Source organism: Cetorhinus maximus, chromosome 31 (genome assembly GCF_964194155.1).
Source record: "Cetorhinus maximus chromosome 31, sCetMax3.hap1.1, whole genome shotgun sequence".
In the NCBI taxonomy this organism is placed as follows: Eukaryota; Metazoa; Chordata; class Chondrichthyes; order Lamniformes; family Cetorhinidae; genus Cetorhinus; species Cetorhinus maximus.
The window spans coordinates 17,629,921-17,646,680 of record NC_135909.1 but is presented as its reverse complement, the minus strand read 5'-3'; the positions used below and the strand labels follow the sequence as shown (position 1 = coordinate 17,646,680).

Here is a 16,760-nt window from a genome sequence, read left to right as displayed (position 1 = left end):
AGGCTGACACATACAGAATTAATTCCACACTCATACAGACTAATGGTCAATGACAGGTCGAAAGTTACTGTATTTCCGCCCTGAAACACAGTAACAGAGATTGACAGATAGAGAGTTAATCATGCACTCATGTACAGATGACACATACTGGGGATTAGTTAATTCCACATTCACATACAGTAGGAGAGATGAAGAGATATAAAGTTAATTCCACCCACTCGTACAATAACAGTTACCTGGTTCACACTTGAAGAATTCATCTGACGTGCGTCATACAGACTCTTCATTGTTTCATGATATTTTCTATCTTCCTCATCATCCAAGGAGCCCTGGCTTTGGTTCCTCTCCATTTTCCCCTTATTGGAATGTACCTACTCTGTACCTGAAATATCTCCTCCTGAAAGATCACCCATTGTTCTGTTACAGTTTTTCCTGTCAGTCTCTGGTTCCATTTTACCCTGGCTAAATCCCCTCTCCTCCCATTGAAGTTCGCTCCCTTCCAATCACTCTTACCCAAGGGTCCACCCACAGACACTTGGTTCACGTGGCCAACCTTGGCCCACCTCATTCCCCAGCACCAGATCCAGCAATGCCTCCTTCCTAGCTGGACTGAGAACATTCTGGTCGAGGAAGTTCTCCTGAACACATTTCATCCATCTCCAGACATCACCACTCTATAGTTCTTAACACTCTTAAAAATAAGTGGTCGCCCATTTAAGACAGAGATGAGGATTTTTTTTTTCCCCAATCGGAAGTTATTGTGTCTTTGAAACTCTCTTCCTCAAAAGATGCTCGAAGCAGAGACTTTGAATATTTTTCAGGCAGAGATAGATTCTTGATAATCAAGGTGGTCAAAGCTTATCAGGGATAGGCACGGATGTGGAGTTGAGGTTCCAATCAGATCAGCCATGACCTTATTGAATGGTGGAGCAGGCTCGAGGGGAGGAGTGGCCCTACTCCTCCTAATTTATATCTTCCTATGTTCTTATACATCTGTGATTTCCCTGCAGATTTGCTCCTCTATCTCCCTCTCTCCCACCTTTTTGGAGGCCAGTTGAATATCCCCATGAGTGTGATCATCTTCTTATTATTCCTCAGCTCCAATAAATGAATTCTGCCCTTGTCCTTTGGAGGATATTGTCTATTACCAAGATTACAGTGACTTCCTTAATTAGTACTGCCTCCCCATCTCCCTTTTCCCTTCTCTATCTTTTCTGAACACTTTGCATCATTGAAAATTAAGCACCCAGTCCTCACCATTTTTAAACGCCGTTTTCGTCATTGCCACGACATCATATTCCCACACGGCTATTTGTGCTTCTAGCTCATCAACATTATTCACCTCACTTTGTGATAACACACAACTCCTTGTATCTCTCTTAGATTCCTTCTTCATCTGCTCCTATCTTGTATGTTCCTACTTCTTCCACAGTTATTCCTCAGTTCTGCTTCTATATACTGATGCCCACCCCGTGCCTATTTTGTTCAAACCCTCCCGAATAACACATGTGACCCTCCCCATGAGGAAATTGGCCCCAGTCCTATTAAGGTGCAACCTGTTCCTTTTGAATAGGTGTTTCCTGCCCCAGAACTGGTCCCAATGTTCCAAGAATCTGAATCCCTCCCTCCTGCACCAGCCTCAAACCACATATTGATTCTCCCCAACTTCACATTTCTACTCTCACTAGCACGTGGCACTGGCAGTAATCCAGATATTACTCCCTTTGAGGGCCCACTTTTTAACTACCTCCCTCGCTGCTGGAATTCTGATGGAGGGACCTCAATACCTGTCCTCCCTGTGTCATTGATACTGACGTGTACCACAACCTCTGGCTCACTCCCTTCCCCCTGCAGAATATTCTGCACCCTCCCCGTGATGTCCTTTACCCTGGCACCAAGGAGACAACACACCATGTGGGACTCTCAATGACGGTGACAGAAATGCCTGTCTGTCCCCCTGACTATGAAATCTCCAATAATGACTGCATTTCTACTCTTTGCTGTTCCCTTCTGTGCAGTTTCTTGCCCATTGATGCCATGGTCTGGACTGCACTCCTTCAGGGTGTCACCATTCCCAGCAGTCTCCAATGCTGAATACCGGTTTGACAGTGGCACACACCTCGAAGACTCCTGCATTTCCTGCCTCTTCCTACTCTTCCGGATGGCCACCCATCTACTATCCTGACCTCTCTCTCTCTCCCTTTCAGGTGTTCAGCTCCTGGAATATACGATCCAGCGATCTCTCATCCTCCCTGATTCTCCACAGTGACTCCAGCTGCCCCTCAAGCTCGGAAATCCTGAGCTCGAGCTCAAGCAGCTGGAGACACTTCCTGCACATGTGGCCCCCAAGACACATGAAGTGTCCTGAGGTTCCCACATGGGGCAGGACCTGCAAACAACAGGTCTCAGCTGCCCATCCATGATCTAAAACAAACCTCTATTCCCTCTTTTAGAATCCAGTTTGTACCTTGATTAAACTATTAATTATATTAAACACCTCAAGACCTGTTCTGCACTAATACTCTTATAATTGCCCTGATTGAAATGTTTAATTTTCCAGCTCCTCGTTTAATCAATGCCTCATTTAGAGAAATCTCCACAAACCAACCAGCTCCCTTCTTTCCCCTGATATCATGCTTTGACTATTTATTATAACCATGGCCGGTTTGCTCCAACCCCTCCCTGACAGCTCTTTATCCCCCCCCACCGCTCTCACTCTTCTCTCCTCTCTCTCTCACTGCTGCTCTCGGGCTGCTCTGCCGCTGCTCTTCATCCACCCTCCAGCCTCTCTCAGCTCTCACTCACCCTCAGCTCCTGCACAGTCCCAAGTTTCTGACTGTTTAGGAAATTCTCTGATCTTTCTTTGCTCCAACATGGATGACCTCACACTTCCCCATGTTGACCACCATCGGCCACAGTTTTGTTCACTCACTGAATCTGTCAATGAGCCTTTGAAACTTGCTGCTGCTGCCTACACTACTGACCATGTCACCTAACCTAGTGCCATCAGCAAACTTGGATATAGGCTGGAAGTATTTGAAATGTAAGAGCTCTGGGAATGCAAACACAACAGCCAGCTGACGTGACAGAGAATCAGTTCTGTATAAATCTCTCCATGCTGAAAAACAGCCATTCACCACTACTTTCTCCTTTCTGTCCCTTATTCAATTTTGCATCCATGTTGCACCTGCCCCTTTAGTCCCATCTGCTTGAATTTTAACCAATAACCAATCTGTGCTGGTTGTCATTTATCAACCCATGTTCTACCAAGTGACAATGAATTTTGTTCTGAATTATTGTGTCTCAATGTTTCCCCAACACCAGCATTAGACTAACTGGTCTGTTGTTCCTAGCTTCATCCCTCTCCATTATAAACATGGATGTAACATTAACAACCTGCAGTTCTCCAGCTTCACTCCCATATCCAAGGAGGTTTGAAAGATTGTGGCTCAAGCTTCCTCTATTTTCCCCCTTCCTTCCCTCAGGAATCCAGGATGTATCCCATCCAGGTTGTGTGATGTTTCTACTGTGAACGCTGCCAATCTTGTGATGGCCTCCTCTTTATCTATTTTCATCCTATCCAATTTCTCCACCAGCTCCTCCTTTACTGTGAGATTAGCAGCATCCGCTTGTTTCGTGATGACAGATGAACTGTTATCATTTAGTACCCCAGCCCTCTGCCGCCACAGGATCTCCTAATCAGCTGACCTTTTCAGTAACTGTCTATACATTGGTAAAAGACTTCCGTTTTTGGTTAGGTTACCTTCTAATCTTTTCTCATACACTCCCTTGGCTGACCTAATTTCCTTTTCCAGCTCTCCTCTGTGCTTTCTATATTCTGCCTGGTTCTCTAATGTATTATGAATCTGACAATTATCATCATGCTTCTTTGCAGTTCCCACAGAGCACAGGATGTGTAGGCAACAGCTCTCAGCTGTCCCAACACTTCACTGAAATGAGCCATTTAATTAAAGTTCTTGTTATTTAGAGTGTTCCTCTCTTTCTCTCTTCTACTTTTGCTGTTGTCTCTCGGTTTCAATTGCACATCAGCTCCTTCCCCGTCTGCACCTAATCCCCACTCTCCGCAAAATCCACATTTTAAACTCTTCACTCTGCAATTCACTCTCTCTGTGTTTGAGCTTGCAGGTCACTCTGGGACTTTTTGTAAAATAATTGTTCTACTTTATTTATTCGAAATCAGTTTGTTTTTAAATTATCAATTCATTTGCACTGTAATTCTAGTTCATCAGAATTCAATGTTTCAATAAATTGGAACTCAAGAAAATCTAGAGATGACTTACTTGTTCTGCAATGACGTGTCTATTCCACTTAGTTCATTAAACCCTGTTCTAAACAGAAAGCTTAATCCAGATAATATCTCGACCTGATGAACTGATGATGCACAGAACTCTCAGCTTTTGACAGGAGTTATTCCGCTTTTGATTTTAACTTGTTCGCTGGTGTCGATTTACTTGGATTCTTCACCTGATTTCTCTGCTGTCCAATGAAGTTCTCCCAACAGAGTTCTCAATAATAATTTGATTTTTCCTCACAGGATTTCAATCTTGATGGTTTTTGAACTGTTTTGTTAAAGGATTTAGTTTTGTAATTAGCTGTAGCTCCCTAGCTCTCCTCAAGATCAGACAGGAAGTTTAACTGCTGCGTTTTCAAGCAGCTGACAGCTTAATTTGAAAAACCATTGAGACAGGATTTTGGGTTTGAATCCAGTCACAAATCTGGCTGTGATGCCTTGTGGCTCCAGCTGTCATGTGACCTGCCAGGGGGTGACCTCATAATTGCCCCAGTCATGTAGCTGCTGATTGGTCGATTTCTTAAACACTTTCACTGGGACTGACCTGGTCGCAGTCGCCTTTGGAACACAAAGGTGTTTTTTTCAAATCCCACACCGGAATTTGTGTGTAACAAAGAAGACTGATACTCTAGTACAGCACTGAGGGAGGGCTCCACTATTCGAGGTGCTATCCTTCAGAAGACGCATTAAAACAAAGCTCCCTCCAGCCTCTCATTTTGTTGTAAGTGATTCCATGGTGCTCTGCCGAAGACCCGAGCAGTGGCGTTATTCTCCTCCCCCCCCGCCCGCGCAGTCACTGATATTTATGTCTCAATCAACAGCCCAAAACATGGTCACATTGGTGCTTTTGGAGGTTTCCTATGTGCAAATTAGCTGCCTCTTTCTGACAGAAAGTGTTTGTTCCTTTTCCCTGGATGAGTTTAGGTTTTGCACAAATAAAACATGAAATGTGACTGAAAACTCAACTCAGGTGGGACTCAAAATCACAACCAATGCATTAGTAATAAAGGATAGAGGGTTTAATTGATCAGAGTGTGTGATGGACTAATGCTTTCTGTATTAAGTACCGATTTCATTGAGATAATATTAGAGAGAGGGAAACAGCTGGATTTTAATTCCACTCCTATGGCTACTATTCCCAAAAACACCACGGAATTGGGTCAACGGGCAGATGTTCCTGCATTAAAATACCCAAATACTGATCAAAGGATTCACAGCTGGTAAAATCTGGGAAATGCAGCTTGGATAGGATACTGCAACATTTACTGGGAGCTGCGCTGTGTGTAGGATTCTAGTTCTGAACTGGAGATTTTCAATATTGAGAGAATAATGGCATCAACAAATTTTGACAGGGCTGCACCTCGTTTCAGTTCCCTCCAATAACTATTGAGCACAGATCCAGAGTTAACCCTAGAATCATAACCCACATCAAAGATTGAGAACGATAAAATAAACCTCACATTCACACAGAAAATTGGACAGGGTGAACTACTGAACAAATCTAACATGTTACCAGGCACTGACAAACTGCACAATACACACACACATTACCAGAGCCTGACAGATACAGAATGAAGCCCATTACTCCCAGCACCAGCAACTGACCAGTACAGAATAAATCACCCACTCACTACAGTAATGGAGACAGACAAATGCAGAATGAATCCCACATCACACACAGTACAGCTGACCAGTAGATACAGAATACATCTGAGACCGTTTGATATTCAGAAGTTGAGAATACTTTCACATAGTGCCAAACACTGAGACACAGAGGAATCATAAGCACACGTTCAGAATCAAAGTCTGATAGAGACAGAATGAATCCCACAGTCATTAATGAAAATGAAAATAGCAGAAGATGGTTTCAATCCATGGAGCTGTGGGTTATGGGCCCAGCACGCTTCCGCTGAGCCACTCTGCTAGATGGGGAGGTGGTGGCACAGTGTTATTGTCACTGGACTAGTATTCCAGAGACCCAGGGGACCCAGTTTCGAATCCCACCATGGCAGATTGTGAAATTTGAAATCAAAATTCTGATTGTCGATTGTCGTCAAAAACTATGCAAAACCTGCCTCTTTTACATAATCCAACTGGTAACTCCAGGCCCCTACCCACAGTAACGTGGTTGTCTCTTAAATACCCTTAAATCCCTGCAATTAGGAATGGACAAAGTTGTGCACAGCATCAGGGATTGAGTGTTACAATATGTATCCAACACTCGCACAGATTACCAGAGCCTGACAGACAAAATGAATCCCACTCTCACATACAGCATCACAGACTAACAGATGCAAAATATGTTTCAAAGATTCCCAGATATTGAGAATGACTCCCACATTCCTGTTCAACACTTGACACTGACAGATACAGACTGAATTTGACACTCACATTGAGCAGCAGATGTTGGAATGTCCAAAATTAATCCCACCTTCAGACACAGAACCAGGCTCTGACAGTGAATGAGAAGTCCACAATCAGATAGCACCACAGACTGAACGATCTAGAATCGATACCACATTGACTTACAGTGCCAGAGACTGACAAACACAGGATGAATCACATTTACAGACAGTTACAGGGACTAACAGGTATAGAATCAATCCAACACTCTCATATTGTGGTCTAGAATGACACATACAGCATTTATCCCAAACTGGTATATCATAGAAACAAGGATCAAGAGTAGGCCGTTCGGCCCTTTCAGCCTGCACCACCATTCAATATGATCATGGCTGATCCTCTATCTCATCGCCACATTCCCTCTTTCTCTCCATACCCCTTGATGCCCCAAATATCCAAAAATGTACCAATTTCTTTCTTGAATGTACTCTGTGACCCGGCCTCCACAGCCTTCTGTGGTTGAGAATTCCACAGGCTGACCACCCTCTCAGTGAAGACGAGACCATGAAGCAGCACTGAAACATCTTTATGGGGTATGTGGAACATTCCTTGTTCCAGTCCGACTCAGATCCCCTCCCGCAACTCTTTCTTCGGTACACCGATGACCATTTCTGTGCTGCTTCATGCTCTCACCTGGACCTGGAAAAAATGATCAATTTTGCTTCCAATTTCCATCCCTCCATCACCTTCATGGTCCATCTCTGACACTTCCCTTCCTTGACCTCTCTGTCTCATTTTCTGTCGATAGACTGTACATCAATATTCAATACAATCCACTGGTTCTCCCTTATCTTTTCTACTAGTTACACCCTCCAAAAACTTCAGTAGATTAGTTAAGCATGATTTCCCTTCCATAAACCCATACTGACTTTGTCTAATCCTATTAATGCTTTCCAAGTGTTCAGTTACCATGTCTTTTATAATAGACTCTAGAATTTTCCCCACTACTGATGTTAGGCTAACTGGCCTGTAGTTCTGTTTTTTCTCTCCCTCCTTGTTTAAATAGCGGGGTTACAATTGCCACCCTCCAATCTGTAGGAATTGCTCCCGAGTCGAGAGATTTTCGATGATGACCACCAATGCATCCAATATTTCCAGGGCCACTTCCTATAGTAGTCTGGGATGTTGATCAAGTTCTGGGGATTTTCAGCCTTTAACCCCATTAATTTCTTGGCCACAATTTTTTTAACTAATACTAGTTTTCTTCAATTCCTCCCTCTTGCTAGACACTTGGTTCTCTAACATTTCTGGAAAATGATTTGTGTCCTCTTTTGTGAAGACTGAACTAAAATATGTGTTCAATTCTCCTACCATTTCTTTGTTCTCCATTATAATTTCCCCCGTTTCTGACTGTAAGGGTCCTACATTTGTCTTTGCTAATCTTTTTCTCTTCACATATTTATAGAAGCCTTTACAGTCAGTTTTTATGTCCGTTGTAAGTTTAATCTCATACTCCATTTTCCCCTTCTTGACGAATCTTTTTGTCCACTTTTGCTGAATCCTAAACTGCTCCAAATCTTCAGGCTTGCTCTCTTTTCTGGCAATTTAATATGTCTCCTCTTTGGATCTAATTCTATCCCTAATTTCTTTTGTAAGCCATGGTTGGGCCAGCTTTCCTATTTTATTTTTGTGCCAGACAGGAATGAATAATTGTTGTAATTCATGCATACGTTCCTTAAATATTAGCCATTGCCTATCCACTGGTCAACCTTTTAAATACGGTTCCCCAGTCCATCATTGCCAACTCGTGCCTCAGACCCTCGTAGCTCCTTTTATTTAGGTTCAGGACCTTCGTTTTGAATTCAACTTCTTCACTATCCATTCTAATGAACAATTCCATCATTTTATGGTCGCTGTTCCCCAAGGGAGTTAATTCTTTCTCATTGCATGGCACCCAGTCTATGATAGCCTGCTCTCTAGTTGGTTCCTCAATGTCTTGGTCCATAAAACCATCACATACACACTCCAGGAAATCCTCCTCCACAGCATTATTGCTGTGCGTTTTGTCCAATCTGTATGTAGATTAAAATTACAGTTGTATCCTTATTGCATGCATCTCTAATTTCCTGCTTAATGCCTTTCCTTACATCTCCGTTACTGTTTAGAGTCCTATAGACAACCCCCACCAACGTTTTCTGCCCCTTGGTGTTTCTTATCTCCAGCCAAACAGATTCCTCATCATGATTTTCTAAGCCAATATCTTTCCTCACTATTGCATTGATTTCCTCCATTACTAACAGTGCCACCCCACCTCCTTTCCCTGTTGGTCTGCCCTTCCTAAATATTCAATACCCCTGGATGTTCAGTTTGCATCCTTGATCACCCTGTAGACATGTTTTCATAATTGCAAATATATCATAACCGTTTAAACCTATTTGCACCGTGAATTCATCTACCTTATTACAAATGTTACACACATTAAGATATGATGCCTTTCAACTTTTCTTTAACTTTGTAACCACCTTCGCTTTATTGTGCACTCTGACCCCATTTGTTTTTCACAATTTTTTTTCTGCCTTTCACTTTTGATTCTAACTTTTCTGTCTTTTGTTTCTATCCTCGTTTCCCCTTCCTCTGTCTCCCTACTCAGGTTCCCATCCCCCTGCCATTCTAGTTTAAACCCTCCCCAACCGCACTAGCAAACACTTTCCTCCACCACCACCACCACCCCACCACCCCCAACGCCTCCACTCCCATCACCCCCCCACCTCCAACCCCTCCACTCCCACCACCCCCCCACCCCCAACCTCTCCACCCCTGAGGACATTGGCTTCGGTTCTGCCCAGATGCAACCTGTCCTGTTTGTACTGGTCCCACTTTCCCCAGAAGCGGTCCCAATGTCCCAGGAAACTGAATGCCTCCTCCCAACACCATTTCTTCAGCCATGTATCTATCTGATATATCCTGTTATTTCTACTCTCGCTAGCACGTGACACTGGTAATAATCCTGAGATTACTACCTTTGATGTCCTACTTTTTAGTTCACATCCTAACTCCCTATATTCAGCTTGTAGGAGCTCATTGTTTTATTTTTTACTTATGTTGTTGGTACCAATATGCACCATGACCACTGGCTCTTCACACCGCCCGCCACCCCCCTTCACAATTCCCTGCAGCTCTCTGGGACATCCTTGATCCTGGCACCAGGGATGCAACAGACCATCCTGGAGTCTATTTTGTGGGCCACAGCAACGCCTGTCTGTTCCCCTTACTATTGAATCCCCTATCACTATAGCCCGGCCACTCTCCTTCCTCCCCTCTTTTGCAGCAGAGCCACCCGTGATGCCATGGACTTCTGCTGCTTTCCCCTGAGATGTTGCCTCCCCCAGCAGTATCCAAAACGGTATATATGTTAGAGAGGGGGACGGCCACAGGGGACTCCTGTACTACTTGCCTCCCTCTACTCTGCCTGGTGGTCACCCATTCCCTTTCTTCCTGTTCAGTCTTTACCTGCAGTGTGACCGCCTCACTGAATGTGCTGTCCCCGATAATCTCAGCATCACAGATGCTCCAAGGTGAATCCACCCGCAGCTCCAGCTCCGAAATGCAGTTAGCCAGTAGCTGCAGCTGGACGCACTTCCTGCACACATGCTCACCAGGGTCACTGGAAGTGTCCATGAATTCCCACATAGCACAGGAGGAGCATATCGCGAGTGTGAGCTCTGCTGCCATGAGTTCCCTTTAAATTAAGCTTGTTAGTTACTCCCTTTTAAAGAATACTAAATACACTAGGGTCCTTATTCCACTCCTACTACAAAGTCCTCACATTATTTTGTTTAAACTGATGGACTGCAGCAGTTTAATTAATAGAATAAGTAGAAGTACTTACCTGACCTACTTACTGCGTCATATTTTGAATCGTAATGTTACTTTGAACTCCACCGACTGGAGGCCCTGAGGGTCCGCCTCTCCTCTCCGGACTTGGCCTCCGTCAGAGGGAGAGAATGAAACTCCCGCTCACTCACATGCACCGCTAACTGACAGGTGCACAATGAGTCCCAAACACTATCACAGTCAGACACAGAACGACATCAACAATCACTTTTAGTCCCAGAGCCTGACAAGCACAGAATGAATCCCAGACTCTCTCACTGTAGCACGGTCTTACAAACAGTGAATGAATCCCAAACTCATGCACAGTATCAGAGTGAGTAAATCCCACACTGGCACACATTATCAGGGGCTCTCTGTTACAGATGGCATCCCGCTTTCCCGTATAGTCTCTCTCTGTGGAGAACGGACCCTCGCAAAACAATCAGGCGACATTGCCCGATGTATAGTAAAACACTGAGGAACTGGGGCTGGAGAGAGTCTTTGTAAAATGTATTTCCTGACTAAAGTAAATGGGCTGATGACGGGGTGGGAGGAGGAGTGAGGGCGAGAAATCACAATCTGATTGGCCTGTTTCCATATCCAAACCTGAAATTATATACTTAGAGGCTGGTTTAGCCTTTAAACTGTCCATTCAGAGTCACCTTTTCCCAATCCTTCATTAACATAGATCGGGGAGACTGTCTATTTAATCGGCGTTCGGAAGGGGTTTGGTTTATTTCTGTGTCTGAAACTGAAGATGGTTGATGAGAAGAAACCAGCTCCCAAAAAGGGAGCCAAGAAAGCCTTAAAGAAGCCGGTAGCAAAGGGCGGCAAGAAGCGGCGAAAGTCGAGGAAGGAGAGTTACTCCTGACCATTTTCTGAACAGATTCACCAGTCAGAGTTACAAGGACTATTAATACAATCTGCTCGACAATCCGCCTTTTTAGACTCTGTGAGGAACCGCCCCGAACAGTAATTGGCTGCAGCCTTACGCACAGGCAGTTGCGTCCAAAATCGAACCAATGAATTAATTCCTGGCAACTCAGGTCCTCATTGGTCGAGTTGTTTTTAATTGCCCGTTTCAAAAATTCCGCCTTTTTTTGCAGCCGTTTCCCGTCTCGACAATAGACTTCGTTCTTCCCTTTTTTGAAAATTATAAACACCATTTTTCACTCTCACTGACTATTTCCTAACCCCAATGAAATTCCAGTTCATGTAACCTGTCCCGGCAATTTGTAAACCCCGCATCATCCTGGTGAATCTGCTCATTTTTGGACAGAAACACCAGTCTGTTGTTTGAACTGTGTAAAGTCAGTGCTGAATTTCCCAGGAAATAACTGAATTGTTAATATAATAATAATTGAACAATGCTCCATACAGCACAACCAACCTTTAAAATCGCCGCTCGCTTAGAGGGCTGGAATGGGTAATCAAATAGAAACGGTGCTGGGGGCATCAGACCCCGTCCCATTGCCCTCATTCTGGGCTGTTCATTCCGATAAAGAGCGGGAACGGGAGCGGCTCGAAGCTCCCCCTGTTCCCGGTCTGAGTCTTGACGGACATCCGTGCGAATATTGGGATTAGGAGGAGGCCACTCAGCCCATCCAGCCTGCTCCGCCATTCAGTGAGATCATGGCTGATCTGAGTGTAACCTCAACTCCACTGACGGATTGAACGGCTGATGTCAGAGGAACCGCCGGGTCCTGTCATTACTACCTGACTTATTATTCATCCAGAACAAAACCTTTCGGAAATCTGAAGCAGTGGAGAGACTTTTCACTGTCAGTACAGAATGTGCCATCCGGGTAAATAAACAACGAGCAAATTGAGATTCTCAGTACATTCCCCGTCAGAACAAATCAGGCACTAACATTCCCGATCACAGCCCATCCCAGCTCCCGCTCCCAGGTCTCTGCTCTCTCTGTGAGGCGGTGGGTGGCTCTGAAAAGAGCCTTTGTTGTGTGTTCGGTAGGAAGGGTCGAATTGTTTAGCCGCCGAATCCATAGAGAGTGCGGCCCTGGCGTTTCAGAGCGTACACCACATCCATGGCAGTGACCGTCTTGCGCTTGGCGTGTTCAGTGTAGGTGACCGCATCCCTGATCACATTCTCCAAGAAAACCTTCAGCACCCCGCGAGTCTCCTCATAGATCAAACCCGAGATCCGCTTGACACCGCCACGGCGAGCCAGGCGGCGGATTGCTGGTTTGGTGATGCCCTGGATATTATCACGAAGCACTTTGCGGTGCCGCTTTGCTCCGCCTTTCCCTAGTCCTTTGCCTCCTTTCCCTCTGCCAGACATGATAATTCTTCACTCAGTTCGCTGCTAAATATGTGAGACGAGCTGTTGCGTTTCCTCTTTTATGCAGCCCGCCCCGACCTGACTGAGAAACGGGACAGAGAGTGAGAGGCGGGACGGGGAGGAGATTGAGTGACAGACAGAACAGAGGAATGTCTTTGATAATCCAGCTCCGCCTCCTCCCTGCCAGAAACGACTTTGTTTTTAAATTCTCGACAATGGAAGTTAACACAGCGCTCGGCACAAAGTTTATAGATTGGAGCTTCATGTTCAACGGTTTTAGAGACCCGCAGCTTTTAAATAAAGAGCTTTACAAATAAAATTCAGTAATATTCCCGCCCAAGTACAAACACTATATCCTGTCAAATCCGCCTGTTTCCACTTCACTCCCAGCTTCTGTTCTATCCCCACACACCTCCCCTCCAGGCGGGTTGAGCAGTTTACCGACACCTCACTCCAGCTGAATTAGACAAACTCATGTGTTGGGCTTTGAGTTGTAACGCGGGGTTTCTGCGCCCGGGTAACTGTCTTACACACTCTCACCCTGAATCTGTGAAAAGGGAACGAGCAGAAACTGACAGAGCAGCTGCACAAATCCCCAGTTACAATGGGGCACGGACACCGCTCTGTTTTATTGCAGATTGGGGGAGGGGCTGGGTATAGAGCATGTCAGTGAGATACCGGGAATTTTCAATTGAATCTAAATCATTTGTGTGAAACCTGCTCCCAGCGCCGGGACAGGGACATTTGATTCGGGGATCAGCTCTTTCCTGAGAGACGTGGGCGGCTCTGAGAAGAGCCTTTGTGTTCAGAGGTTTACAATTTGCTCGGCTGGTTTCATTTCTTTCCTGGCGCTGCTTTCTTAGCCTTTGCTGCTTTCACTTTGGGCTTGGCCTTCGATTTATCCACTTTTTTTAAAGCCTTTCCGCCCGTGAGCTTCTTGGGGGGAGATTTTTTCTTCAGCGCTGCTTTCTTCACCGCCTTTTTTGGAGTTGCCGCCTTCTTGCTGCTTGTTTTCTTGACTGTTGCTTTCTTCGCTGGGGATTTCTTGGCTGTTACTTTCCTGGCTGGAGATTTCTTAGCTGCTGGTTTCTTTGTTTTCACCTTCTTGGCCGCTGGTTTCTTCACTAAAGATTTCTTGGCTATTGGTTTCTTCTCCTTTCCCACTTTCCCCTGGGATTCCTTCTTAGGGATTTTGAAGGAGCCGGAGGCGCCCTGTCCCTTTACCTGCACCAGGGAGCCGCTCTCCACCTTCCTCCTGATACTGAGCCTGATCTGGGAGCCGAGCTTCCCCACATCGACACCGCTGCCAGACAAAGCTTTCTTTATCGCGGCCAGGGACATCCCCTTGCGATCGCTGCAACCCGCCACAATCTTGAGGATCTGTTCGCCTATCTTGGGACCGGCTGCCTTCGATCGGGAAGCCGCCTTCTTCTTCTTGGGAGATTTGACTTGAGCGGCAGCGGCTGGAGGAGCCGTTTCGGCGGCTGCAGTATCAGTCATATCCGAGACTGTGTGGAAAATCTCTCTGACAGTCAGAACTGGATCAGAAATGAAAGCAGTGGTGGCGGCTCAGAGCAACTTAAACACAGAGAGCGGACGGGGCAGAGACAACCTGCTGTCAGCTCCCGGCTCCTCCAGCCTCTCTGTGTTTCTCTCTCCTCATAAACTCCCCAATTCCACTTCAAATTGGACATTTCAGATTCCCACACTCGCTTCCTTCTGTTAACAGAATCCGAATGTTTGTTGTCGAGAAAGTTCCATCCGAATTAAAGGCAACAATTTCGATTTAAACCCGTTTCTTTGCTGCTTTGATCGCGCACTCTCAGCCGAGCGCTGACTTCTTCTCTGTGTTTCCACTGAAATCTTGAAATTAACGAAATATTTCCCTTAAATTCTCTCTTCAGGGCTGAGCAGGGGAGCAGCGCGATCTTATGACAGGGAAATCTTGTGATTTTATACAAGAAGGACTCGGAAATCTGGCGCTGAGGTCGGACACACAAACACAGTGACATTAGTCTAACCCGCCCGCCCCTTTAACACACTCTCGCTGATACAATGTTCACATCTACACATTGACAGGACAAACTGTGTCTCAGATTTACAGCTCCCAGGCCAGGTTTTCCTCTCCTCTCGGCCTGTGCCGTGGATTCTCGGGGATTAGTTGTGGTTTCCCAGCTCAGTAACTGTTAAACCCTCTGAGACCGGAGCTGCTCACAGTGTCTGTTCCCCAGATTCAGGAGGCTGCAGCCAAGCACAGGGTTAACCCGTAACTGGTTTAAATTATTGTCTTGTTCACAAGCCTACTTATTTTTGATCATTTGAAGATACAGATTGTGTGCACTCAGCCACTAAACAACAGTACCTCTCCTTCATATGTAATTCAATAGAGAGGGGCTGGAGGGATAGACCGAGACAGAGTGAGTGAGGGCGGTGAGACTCAGGCGACCAGACAATACATCCATCAGTTGCAGAAATCCCTGTAAATTATGATTCCATCCATAAAATTTCTCCTGGAAAGGCAGAAGCTGCAACCTCAGTTCTCACTGATACTGTAGCAGAGACACATTATTAATCCCACACTCAGGAACAGTGCTGTGTTTTGACAGAAGAGCTAGGGAGAGGAGGCATAAACTTAATGTTCCTGCCCCACGGAACTCATTTCTCGTTATCTTGACTCCCTTCTCTCTCCCCTTGTCCAGTCCCTTCCCACCTACATCCGTGATTCCTCTGACACCTTACGTCATATCAACAATTTCCAGTTCCCTGGCCCCAACCACTTCCTCTTCACCATGGATGTCCAATCCCTCTACACCTCCATCCCCCACCAGGATGGTCTGAGGGCCCTTAGCTTCTTCCTTGAACAGAGGCCCCAACAATCCCCATCCACCACTACTCTCTTCCGTCTGGCTGAACTTGTTCTCACACTGAACAATTTCTCCTTTAACTCCTCTCACTTCCTCCAAATAAAAGGTGTGGCTATGGGTACCCGCATGGGCCCCAGCTATGCCTGTCGCTTTATGGGGTATGTGGAACATTCCTTGTTCCAGTCCTACTCCGGCCCCCTCCCACAACTCTTTCTCCGGTACATCGATGATTACTTCGGTGCTGCTTCATGCTCTCGTCGGGACCTGGAAAAATTTATTAATTTTGCTTCCAATCTCCACCCCTCCATCATCTTCACATGGTCCATCTCTGACACTTCTCTTCCCTTCCTTGACCTCTCTGTCTCAATTTCTGATGATAGACTGTCCACCAATATCCATTACAAGCCTACCGACTCCCACAGCTACCTCGACTACAGCTCCTCACACCCCGTTTCCTGTAAAGACTCCATCCCATTCTCTCAGTTCCTTCGCCTCCGTCGCATCTGTTCTGATGACGCTACCTTCAAAAACAGCTCCTCTGACATGTCCTCCTTCTTCCTTAACCGAGGTTTTCCATCCACGGTCGTTGACAGGGCCCTCAACCGTGTCCGGCCCATATCCCGCACATCCTCCCTCACGCCTTCTCCTCCTTCCCAGAAACATGATAGGGTCCCCCTTGTCCTCACTTATCACCCCACCAGCCTCCGCATTCAAAGGATCATCCTCCGCCATTTCCGCCAACTCCAGCATGATGCCACCACCAAACACATCTTCCCTTCACCCCCCTTGACGGCATTCCGTAGGGATCGTTCCCTCCGGGACACCCTGGTCCACTCCTCCATCACCCCCTACTCCTCAACCCCCACTTATGGCACCTCCCCATGCCCACGCAGAAGATGCAACACCTGCCCCTTCACTTCCTCTCTCCTCACCGTCCAAGGGCCCAAACACTCCTTTCAAGTGAAGCAGCATTTCACTTGCATTTCCCCTAACTTAGTCTACTGCATTCGTTGCTCCCAATGCGGTCTCCTCTACATTGGAGAGACCAAACGCAAACTGGGCGACCGTT

The 16,760-nt window shown here is 45.9% G+C and overlaps 1 protein-coding gene and 1 long non-coding RNA gene across 2 annotated transcripts in view; both read right to left on the bottom strand.

The window, feature by feature from the left end:
* LOC144670309 (uncharacterized) overlaps positions 1 to 16,760 on the bottom strand; it is a 621,539-nt gene that overhangs the window by 91,956 nt on the left and 512,823 nt on the right. The window lies entirely within an intron of this gene.
* On the bottom strand, positions 13,662 to 14,327 carry LOC144670236 (histone H1C-like). The gene has a single exon (XM_078532722.1). The coding sequence runs from the start codon at positions 14,325 to 14,327 to the stop codon at positions 13,662 to 13,664; it is 666 nt and encodes a 221-aa protein (XP_078388848.1).

Excerpts from the sequence above, each read along its gene's own strand:
- LOC144670236 (XM_078532722.1), bottom strand. The coding sequence starts at position 14,327 with ATGACTGATACTGCAGCCGCCGAAACGGCTCCTCCAGCCGCTGCCGCT.